The sequence below is a fragment of the Hemitrygon akajei genome, chromosome 27 (assembly GCF_048418815.1).
Source record: "Hemitrygon akajei chromosome 27, sHemAka1.3, whole genome shotgun sequence".
NCBI classification, from domain to species: domain Eukaryota; kingdom Metazoa; phylum Chordata; class Chondrichthyes; order Myliobatiformes; family Dasyatidae; genus Hemitrygon; species Hemitrygon akajei.
The window spans coordinates 42,725,065-42,737,172 of record NC_133150.1 but is presented as its reverse complement, the minus strand read 5'-3'; the positions used below and the strand labels follow the sequence as shown (position 1 = coordinate 42,737,172).

Genomic DNA, 12,108 nt, shown 5'->3' with positions numbered 1-12,108 from the left:
CAAAAAAAATATTGATTGTGTTAAAGGTGTTTTATTTAATATTCTCCTTGGATTTTGTATGTGTCAGCAGTACTTTAGGCAGGCTCCAAAAATAAAGAGAGCCCTGACAGACATTGGACTGAAAATCTAGAAGCTCGGTTATTTTTAGTCCATCAATTCCTTACCCACGTGTCGGTTTAAGTTGATTAGAATGTTCCACCAGGCTCCTCTCCACTGGACCTGGCTGGTTGTTCTGCTCGGCCTTCTAACTGGGATAGCCTGCCCAGCTCCAATAGCAACGAAAGCAAGAGGGAGCTTGGAAGGGAGATGGGAGACTCTCCTTTCCAGATCCTTGCATCCGATCTCTGGGAGGAAATTAGACCTCGGCTGGGACAGGGACTATTTCACAGGAATCAAGAGAGTGAGGAGGCTTTATTGCAATGTTGGCATCGGGTTTCATCTTCAAATCACGACAGATGGACAAATTAGTGGAGCACACCCTGAAAACCAGTACAGTAGGTTGTCAGCAGCTTTTCTTGGTTTTATTCCAGTTTCTGTTTGTATCTTTTATAGACGGGCACTTACTCAGGCAAGAGATTCACTCTGTGGTGCTTAAATGTACAGGTACCTTATGCAAGATTTAAGGAAGCAATATCTCTCTTTATTGACCTTAGAAAATCAATAGGAAATTATCCTGGCCTCATCCTAAATGAATCCCACAATCTTTCAACAAGAAGTAATTTCTCTAAAGGGCTGTCCAGAATGTTATTAAATGTGTTAAATTCCGTTGAATAGAATAGTCAATTACTGCAGCACAATTGCTTCCTTATTTAAAAACATGACTTGAATGCAACTGGCCTTATGGAATTTATAATGTTTTGCACTGTGATTGTGAATGTGTTTAAGCTCCTGACTCATCCGCACCAGCATTGAAATCTTATGTGTTTATGTTAAATGGTGTAATATAAACATTTACTTAACAATTACCTGATGTTGCAAAGCGGGCGGGAGAGAGGTCTGTGGGACCAAGATACTGGCTAACTTGTATTTTTTAAAATACAAAAAGATTTCAATTGCCGAACACACCACAAATGGTTAAAAACATGTTGCGGACAAAGCGGATACTGCAAAAATGAGAGTAAAGAATGCCAGTTTGTCTTTGTGTTTCAAGGTAGAGGTGTTCTGGCATTCACTGTGAATAATTCTGCACCTGTCATTTTTGAATCATTGATAATGATGGTTTAATTAAAGGAGACTGAGTATATTTGGACAGGGGTGGACTTTCAAATAAGGATTACTGCATCTTGGCTGAAGTACAAGATCAGCTGATGCTAGAAGTAATCCGGGGCAGTGGTCAACGCATTTCCCTTGTATTTCAAGCCCTGTTTTATTTTAGACCAGACTCTCCCACCTTCACGTCTCCACCCACCAATGCCAAGCCTCCACCCTTTAAAATGCTTGGTCAAAAATAGACCGCATGTGCTACAGCATGGCTGTAAGCAAAGTTACAAGTAGCCTCCTTCACCACCGAATTATGTGTGCATGTATATACTGTCAGCTTTGAGGAGTAGATTGTCTGCAAAAGTCTACTTTAGTTTGCAATGCATGCAAGACCCTCTGGAGTTTCATATTTTAGCTACCTTTTACAGCAAAATAGTTTTTCGGAATCAGAAGCAAGTTTATTATCACTGACGTGATGTCGTGGAATTTGTTGGTTTGCAGCAGCAGTACAGTGCAATAGATGAAAAAAAAATTGCTGTATTTTACAATAAGAAATAAGTAACCAAAAAGGGAGCAAAAAGCTTGGTAGCCCCCCCCCCCCCCCCCCCCCCGGAATGACCCTCTCGCTTCTATTGTTTGTGTATGCAATCCTGATCTTGCGGAACAAATATTCCTTCAGTAAATGTGCAGACGGTAAAACATGCAGGAAACAATTTGCGGTGATTACTTAACTTCTAACATCCTTTCCAGTTAAAAATTGAAACTGAATGCCTGACACGTGCTTATTTACAATCTCTGTTGAGAACATTAAGGAATGCAAATGAAAATTAAAGTCATAGAGTCGCCGACTAATACAGCACGGAAACAGGACCCTCGGCCCAACTCATTCGCGCTCCCATCAAGCAAGGCCAGGAATCCTACAATCAATCTGTGGGGCATGTTGCTCAGGGTCTTGGACTATATAATTTTTTTTTTTGCATGACCATTTTCCTTTGCCCGCTATTTTGAACGTGCTGTGTACATTTGGCACCTTGGCCCCAGCGGAACGCTGTTTCAGTCGGCTGTATTCATGTGTGGTTGAATAATAATTAATCATGAATTTGATTTAACTATTTTTGGCCGATATCCTTCTAATCCCTTCCTATGCATGTACCTACCCAAATGTCTTTAAGAATATCAAGAGGTAAGTATTGGGCTGTGGTTATGTTACTGAAGAATTACAATTCTATAGCGCCTTTCACATCCCTTGCAGAACGTCCTGTTTTTATTTATTTATTTTTACTTAGAGATACAAAGCTCTCTCAGTCCTTCAAACCGCACCACCTAGCAACCTCTGACAAATCCGATTTAACCCAAACCTAATCATGGGACAATTTACGGTGACTAATTAACCTACCCGGCATGTCTTTGGATTGTGGAAGGAAACTGGAGGATCTGGAAAAAAACCCACTCATTCCACGGGGAGGTCGTTCAGAGGACGCCGGGCTGTAGTCGCATCATGCTAACCGCAACGCCACAATGGTGTCCCTCAGCTTACAGCCAATGAGGAGTGGCTACTGTTGCAACACAGGAAGCAAAAGGAAACATTGTAGCAACATGCACACATTGGCCACTTTATTAGGTACCTCCTATACGTAATAAAGTGACCACAATGTATATTCATGGTCTTCTGCTGTTGTAGCCCATCCACTTCAAGGTTCAGTGTACTGTGCATTTACAGATGCTCCTCTCCACCGTTGTAACATGTAGTTATTTGAGTTACTAATACTTTCTTGTCAGCTTGAACCAGTGTGGCCATTCTCCTCTGTCCTCTATCATCAACAAGGCCCTCACTTAGCGTTTACTTCTTAATTTTTTGCACCATTCTCGGTAAACTACAAAGACTGTGTTATGTGCAATTCCCAGGAGATCAGCAGTTTCTGAGATACTCAAACCACCCCATCTGGCACCAACAATCATTCCACGGTCACATTCCTTTCCCCATTCTGAAGTTTAGTCTGAGCAACAACTGAGCCTCTTGACCATGTCTGCATGCTTCTATGCACTGAGTTGCTGCCACATGATTGGCTGATTAGATATTTGCATTAACGAGCAGGTGTATTAGCTGTCCCTAATAAAGTGGCCACTGAGTGTAGGGAACTAAAGGAATCACTGTTGCTACATAGGAAACAACAACTGATTGACAAACAGCAAGTTCTCACAAACAACAGTGTTGAAGGGCAGGTGGAGTATCTTTGAATAGTGTTTATTGAGAATTGGTCATTGATTTATCATCACATGTCTTAGAGTGAGAAGCTTTGCTTTGTATGTCATATTTGTAGATCATTTCATCACATCAGTACATTGGGGTAAAACAAGGGAAAGCAGCAACTGAATGCAGAATAAACTTACAGAAAATGTGCAGTGCAGACGTACGCAAGGCCACGAAAAGGCTGCCCAGCATAATCCCCGCTGACTTGATTTGATGCAAAAGGCACATTTCACTATATGTTTCAATGTGTCTATGACGAATAAAGCCGATCTTATCTTTAAAAACCCGAGGGACAACTTGTTCAGCCAGAGTGCGGTCAATATGTGGAATGAGCTGCCTGAGGAAGTGCTTGAGGTCGGTACATTAACAACATTCAGGAACAGTTATTACCATTCAACCATCAGGCTCCTGAACCAGCGCAGATCACTTCACTCACCTCAACACTGAACAGACTCCACAAATGGTTTCAAAATTTATGGACTCACTTTCAGGGACTCTACAACTCTTGTTCTCAATATTATTTATTTACTGTTTATTATTATTAGTTTTTTTGTATTTGTAGTTTGACTTCTTTTGCACATTGGTTGTCATTATTTGCATATAGCTTTTCATGTATTCTATTGTATTTCTTTGCTCTACTGTAAATGCCTGCAAGTAAATAGTATAAGTACTTTGATAATTTACTTCTGACTTTGAACTTTCAACATTTAAAAGGCAGCCACATGTACGGACAAGGTTTTGAAGACATGAGCTAAAAGTGAGCAAATGAGATTAATGGATTGGAATCATGGGTTGGGCAAATATAATAGGGTTGAATTGCCTGTACTCTGTGCTGCATGACTCTATGACTTTAAATATTGGTCAGTGCTTTGGAAATATCTCTATTGTCCTGTTTCAAAATAGATTTGTCTTTTATATCCTCTTCAAGGAACAGACTGTGCCTTGCTCTGAGCTCTTACTCATGACTAAAGTTCACCAAACACGTAGTGCTCCCTCAGAATTAAAATATTAGCCTAGAATATCTTTCTGTGCTGCTCTATCAGGAGGGGTTTCAGTAGCTAAGGAACAGGAGGGCCTCCATGAGACTTAAGAGCAGAATTAGGCCATTCAGCCCACTCCACCATTCTATCCTGGCTGATTTATCATCCCTCTCAAACTCCATTCTCCTCCCTTCTCTCCATAACCTTTGATGCCCTTTCTAATCAGGAACCTATGTACCACCACTTTAAATATACCCAACGACTTGGCTTCCACAGATTCAATACTCTCTGGCTAAAGTAATTCCTCCTCACCTCTGTTCCAAAGAGTTGTTCAATTCCGAGGCTGTGCCCTTTATCCCTAGACCCTTCCACTATGGGAAACATCCTCTCCACGTCAACTCTGTCTGGGCATTTCGATATTCAATAGGTTTAGACAATTAGACTGAGAAACATCTTGTTCCTGAAGCTTGTTGTGCAAATGAATAAAGCTACACCCTGGCTTACCGATGGCCTTTGAGTGTTATGCCTTCTTGACATCATTTATTGCATGTAAATATGGGATTTTAAAAAATTAAGCTGTTCCACATGCATAGTAAAATCTATTTTGCATGGATTGCAGAGGCACTGTAATCTCATTGTCTTGAGTAATGACAATGAAGTTCTCATCTACTCTATTATTTCCAATGAGATCGGCTATCATTCTTCAAAACTCCAGTGAGTACAGGCCCTGAGCCTTCAAATGCTCCTCATACCTTAACTGTTTCATTCCCAGGATCATCTTCGTGAACTTCCTCTGGACCCCTTCCACATCTTTTCTTAGATAAGAGGCCCAGAACTGTTGACCCAACTCAGCCTTGTTGACACCCAGTAACCAGCACCTCTGGGTTGCTGCACCAGAGGCCTAGATCAATAAGACAGAGAATATGAGTTCAAATCCCTGTAAGCCAGTTTCAGCAGGTGGGGTTCATTAAAACATCAGGAAATAGCGTGTTGGCTTTCATCAACAACGGGATTGAGTTCAAGAGCCATGAGGTAATGTTACAACTATATAAGACCTTAGTTAGACCCCACTTGGAGTACTGTGTTCATTTCTGGTCTCCTCACTACAGGAAGGATGTGGAAATTATAGAGAGTGCAGAGGAGATTTACCAGGATGTTGCCTAGATTGGAGAACATGCCTTATGAGAACAGGTTGAGTGAACTCGGTCTTTTCTCCTTTGAGTGATGGAGGATGAGAGGTGACCTGATAGAGGTGTATAAGATGATGAGAGGCATTGATCATGTGGATAGTCAGAGGCTTTTTCCCAAGGTTGTAATGGCTAACATGAGGGGGCATAGTCTTAAGGTGCTTAGAAGTAGCTGCAAGGGGGACGTCAGGGGTAAGTTTTCACACAGACAGTGGTGGGTGCATGGAATGCACTGCCAGCGAAGGTGGTAGAATTGGATACAATAGGGCATTTTAAGAGACTCTTAGATAGGTATATGGAGCTTAGAAAAATAGAGGGTTATGCTGTAGGGAAATTCTAGGCAGTTTCCAAAGTAGGTTACATGTGGGCTGAAGGGCCTGCAATGTGCTGCCGATTTCTATGTTTCAGTGTTTCTGTGAAATAAAGAGCTGATATTGTAAGTACGACCCTGAATAAAATGGGTTCCCCCAAAGCCTTTTAAGGGTGGAAAAGTGCACTGTCTATCCAGACTGGCCTACACGTGACTCCATTCTAAAGCCAACGTAGGAAACTCTCATCTCTCCTTTGAAGGAGTTCAGCACACTATTCAGTTGAACGGGAAAAAGGGCACCACAGTGGTACTAGCAAAGCTGCTACCTTACATTTCCTTTGACCTAGGCTCAGTATCAACCCCTGATATATAGGCACATACATACATACATACATACATACATACATACATACATACATACATACATACATACATTACATACATACATACATTACATACATACATACATACATACATATATATAGATAGCTAGGGTGCCAAACACTTTTGCACAATACTGTATTTGTCAATGTGGAGCAGAGAGTGAGTTTGTAAATCTGTCAGGAGCAAAGGATGTTGGGGATGGCAAGAGTGGAGCGCTGTGGGAGGGGTGCAGGACTGGTGGCAGGGAAGTGCCATGGGTTGGGGGTGGCACGAGTGCAGCCAGCCCTGAAACACCAGGCAACGTCATCTGATTCCAAACAATGGTTTATTGATCATTACGGAATGTCTCTCTGGCTCTCCCCGCTCCCCTTTTCCTAAACATGATTCCCCCTTCTTTGCCCCTTCCCAATCTCAGTCCACAATAGAGACTCAGATCAGAATCAGGTTTATCATCACTCACATATGTCATGAAATTTGGGGGGTTTTTTGCAGCAGCAGTACAGTACAATGCCTAAAATTACTACAGTACTGAGCAAAAGTCTTAGGCACCCTAGCTATATATAAGTGCCTAAGACACTTTCACAGTACTGTATATGTCACCATATACTACCCCGAGATTCATTTTCGTGCAGGCATTCACAGTAGAACAAAGGAATACAATAGTATAGATTTTCTGTTCTCTATAGAACAGAATGGTCAACATGGAGTAGGGTTTCCTCCCATATCTCAAAGGATTGTTCGGAGAATTGGTTACCGTAAATGGCTCTTTAGTGTAGCTGAATGGCAAAAGAATTGAAGGGGAGTTGATGGGCTTACGTGAGGGAGAGAATGGATTTAATGATTCTGCCATGTCTCAGCATGAATGTGGTGGGCTGAATGGCCTCTTTTGCTATTAGAGTAAATAAGGAAGCCAGAGAGTAAACACAGTAAAGCTTCTCAGCATAGATAAGGCTGAAAGGCAAATGGTGATGTCCAAGATCCGAGAGAGAGTTGTTTCTATGAGGCAGCACAGAGCATTTGACTTTCCCTCACAGCTTTGTACCTGAACTTGTGAAAATTCATTACAGTGAATGATTGAACAATTATTAGTGACCACTACCTGGACTAGAGTTGACTTTCGTAATCCAGTTCAGGAGCCTAATGGTTGTAAATTAATAATTGTTCCTGAATCCAGTAGTGTGGGACCTAAGGCTCCTGTACTTCTTACTATCACCATCGGGCAGGAGGCACAGGAGCTTTAGGCCCTACACCACCAGGATCAGGAACAGTTATTACCCTACAACCATCGAGATCCTGAACCAGCGTGGATAACTTCACTCACCTCAACTCTGAATGGATTCCTCAACCTACAGACTCATTGTCAAGGATTCTACAAATCATATTCTCAGTGATATTTATTTTTAATATTTACATATTTTTTTCTTCTTTTACACATTGATTGTCAGTCTTTGTTTATATACAGATTTTCAGAAATTCTATTGCCTTTAAATGCCTGCGTGAAAATGTATCTTAAGGTAGTACATGTTAACATATACTTTACATAAATTTACTTTGACTTTGAAGGAAGCTCCTCTAATTGAGCTGAAGAGAAAAGGGAAACTCTGGGTTTATTTCACTGGTGTTGAATATACCTCAGTGGAAATATCCGTGCCCCAACCAGTCACCCTGTTCAAATCTCTCTCTCTCTCTACAGATCCATGTACTGCAGCTGCCACAATTCTCATTGCTATTCTCCGTGCGCCTCTCAAATCCGTTCTTCACATCGTAGAGTCACAGAGCATTACAGCACAGAAATAGACCCTTTGGCCCATCTGGTCTGTGCTGAACTATTATTCTGCCTGTTTCCATCGACCTGTACCTGGGCCATAGTCATCCATACCCCTTCCATCCATGTAGCTATCCAAACATTTCTTAAATGGTATAGAGTCATAGGCACACAATGCCTTTGTAATTGTTAAGGGGCTGTACCACTAATGTATTTGTCGCTTTGATGGTTTAGCGTTCTATTGCAGGCATGATGCCTTGCTGCACCTTCTGTTCTTTGATTCCAGTATGTTTTAGGCTAATTGGAATAATGGATAATTGTACCATTGCGTAGGTTTTAACTAATGTCTATGCTTTATATATCTCATTAAAACACTTGGGACACTGAAGTTGTAGGCTTATTCAAGCCTTGTGACTAAGTACGTGACTCTGTAGACGTGGTCACCTGCCTTGTAGCTAGCGTGTTTTGATAATATGATTAAGGAACCCAAGTTGATTGAATTTGTGGTGGTGAGTTTTATGACGCACTCTTAAGGTCAAGAACTTCAACTGGGGTAATTTCAGAATCAGAATCGGATTTAGATTCAGTCCTGATGGTGGGTCTCACCCTGAAATGTCAACTCTTTATCCCCCTCCATGGATGCTGCCTGCCTTGCTGAGTCCCTCCAGCATTTTGTGTGTGTTGCCTCAGTATCATAATCACTGATATATGTTGTGAAATTAAGTCATTTTGTAGCATCTCATAATTTGATGGAAGAAATTACAATTCTGTACCTCCGGTGAATGATAATCTACAACTGCTGGTTGGATAATAATTTTTGGAGTAGCACACACAAAATGCTGGAGGAACTCAGCAGGCCAGGCAGAATCTATGGAAAAGAATACTGTCAACGTTTCGGGCCGAGACCCTTCATCTGGAATGAAGAAAAAATGATGAGGAGTCAGAGTAAGAAGGTGGGTGAGGGGAGGAAGAAACACAAGGTGACAGGTAAAACTGGAAGCAGGGCTGTTGGTGAAGTAAAGTGTTAGGAAGCTTATTGGTGAAAGAGATACAGGGCTGGAGAGGGGGGAATCTGACAGGAGAGGGCAGAAGGCCATGGAAGAAAGAAAAGGGGGAAGGAGAAACAGAGGGTAGTGATGGGCAGTTAAGGAGATAAGGTGAGAGAGAGAAATGGGAATGGGGAATGGTGAAAGAGGAGGCATTACCAGAAGTTCGAGGAATTGAACCTGATGGCATGAATTAGCCTCCAAGCTGATGAAATGAACACTGATTTCTTGAACTTTTGGTAATGCCCCCCACCGACTTATCTCAACGCTGAACTACTCCAGAACCAATAGACTCGCTGTCAAGAACTCTACAACTCATGCTCTCAGTAATATTTATTTTTATTACTTGCACAGTTTTCTTTCTTTTACACATTAATTGTTTGTCAGACTTCTTTTATTTATTGACATACAGCGCAGAATATACCCTTCCAGTCCTTCAAGCCTCGCCAACCAGCAATCCTCTGATTCAATCCCAGCTGAATCGCATGACAATTTACAATGACCAATTAACCTACCAACCGGTATGTCTTTGGACTGTGGGAAGAAACTGGAGCACCCAGAAGAAACCCATGTGGTCACATGAGAAGGTACAGACTCCTTACGGATAGTGGCAGGAACTGAACACGGATCACCTGACTGTAAAGAGTTGAACTAAACACTATGCGACAGTGCCATGCCAAATTATTTATGTATAATTTTTCATAAATTCTATTGCCTGCAAGAAAAAGAATCTCAATGGTGACATATATGTTCTTTGATTATGACCGTTCTCGGTACCAACGATGGTATTTAGAGTAATGGTGATAGCTAATCGGATATTCCCTGTTCCAAACCACCATCCAAACACAGAGTTATAAGTAAAGCAGAGATTGGTAGGTTCTTGATATGTCAGGGCATCAAAGGCTATGAGGAAGAGTCAGGCAAATAGAGTTGAAAGGGATTATTACTCTGCATGATGGAATGTTGGAGCAGACTCGATGGGCTGAATGGCCTAATTCTGCTCCTACGTCTTATGGTCTTATGTCCTCTAATGAATGAATGTGGCATTATTGTTTTGGAGACTCTGTGAGTTGCCAAATCCTTACACAGATAATACTTTGCTATAGCAATTTATTCGTTAAAGTACAAATCTTACAGGAATATTGTTTTCATCACTGGTGTTTAATTCAGAGTTCCCTAGGCAAAGTTGTTGAAACAACCAAAGATACAAGGTAAAGACGACCCTATTAATACATTCTGACTATTGCCTCAACCATATGTCTATCTTAAGTTCCTGTGGGATAAACAGACAATGAATCACCTTCTGATTCAAAGTACATGATTGCAGGAAAGATGAGATTAATTTTAATATCCACTGGATTAAAAATTGGATAGGTTACTTCAGCAACTCCTGTTACATTATTCTCAAGGTAAGTAACTTTTTTTTTGCTTCTCTCTTTCTCCCCCACAAATTAATTCCATCTCGCACATTTATTTAACTGTATTACTTAATGATTTCCTGCTTGCTTTTTCAATCTGCCTTCATGGTCCCAGTCTGATGGATTAATTTCTGCAATTCTCTGTTTTAAAAAATCATAGACATAGAAACATAGAAATCTACTGCACATTACAGGCCCTTCGGCCCACAATGTTGTGCCGACCATGTAACCTACTCTAGAAACTGCCTAGAATTTCCCTACGGCATAGCCCTCTAATTTTCTAAGCTCCAGGTACCTATCTAAGAGTCGCTTAAAAGACCCTATTGTATCCACCTCTACCACCGTCGCTGGTAGTGCATTCCACACACCCACCACCACCACTTAAGTTAGAATATTGGACACAGAACAGCAGAGGAGCAGGTTATTCAGCCCATCATGCCTGCACTGACCATACTAAACTGCCACCTGCCTACACATGGTCTGCATACACCTGCCCCATTCCCTGCCTGTTTATGTGTTTGTCTAAATGCTGCTTCCTCTATCTGATCTAGAAGCACATTCCAGGCACCTTACCGCACTGTGTAAAAGCAGCACACATCGTATTTCTCCTTTAATCTTGCCCCTCTCACTTTAAACCCATTCCCTTTAGTATTTAATCATTTCCACCCTAGGAAACCACTCGGACTATCTAACCTGTCTACAATTCTCATAACTTTATATGCTTTTATACGGTCGCCCCTCAAGCTCCAATGCTCCAAGTTTATTCACCCCAAGTTTAATCAACCTCTCCTTCTAGCTAATTCTCTCCACTCCAGACAACATTTCAGTGAACCTCACCTGTATTCTCTCCAAACCCTCCACATCCTTCCTGTAATGCGGCCACCAGAACTGAACGCAATATCGAGGCGGCCTAACCAAAGTTTTATACACCTCATACTCATTGCCCTGACTGATGAAGGCAAGAGTTCCATACACCTTTACCACTTCAAAAGTTGAAAGTAAGTTTATTATTGAAGTACCTATATGTCATATGAACACAAAACAGAACTGCATAAATCTGACTGTCACAGAGTTGGATACGAAGGACAAACAGTCACCTATATGTCACATATACTACCTTGAGATTCATTATCTTGCGGGCATTCATAGTAGATACAAAGAAATACAATAAAATCAATGGAAAACTACACACAAAAACCGACAAACTGTGCAAATACAAAAAAATACTAAGCACAAGTTGTAGAGTCCTTGAAAGCGTAGGTTGTGGAACCAGTTCTGAGTTCAGGGGGATGAAGTTATCCACGATGGTTCAAGAGCCTGATGGTTCAGAGGGGTAATAACTGTTCCTGAACCTGGGGTGGTATGGGACCTAAGGCTCCTGTACCTCCAACCCATGGCAGCAAGGAGAAGGGAATATGGCCTGGATGGTGGGGGACCTTGATGGTGGATGCTGTTCGTTTTTGTGGCAGCTCTCCTTGTAGATGTGCTCAATGGTAGGGAGAACAGTACCGCCTCTTTGAGGGAACTATGCATTCATATCCCAAGATAACCTTTGCATTTCAATTCT

At 41.5% G+C, this 12,108-nt stretch overlaps 1 protein-coding gene across 2 annotated transcripts in view; it reads left to right on the top strand.

Moving 5' to 3' along the window:
- Positions 1-232: 232 nt before the first annotated feature.
- Positions 233-12,108, top strand: part of LOC140717305 (fibroblast growth factor 4B-like) — a 33,124-nt gene continuing 21,248 nt past the window's right edge. Inside the window, exon 1 of one of the 2 annotated variants that reach the window (XM_073030763.1) lies at positions 233-400. In XM_073030763.1, the coding sequence (XP_072886864.1) occupies positions 307-400 (94 nt within the window). In that variant the 5' untranslated portion in view covers positions 233-306. Of the gene's footprint in view, positions 495-12,108 lie in introns of both variants that reach the window. The other variant, XM_073030764.1, reaches the window with a different exon arrangement.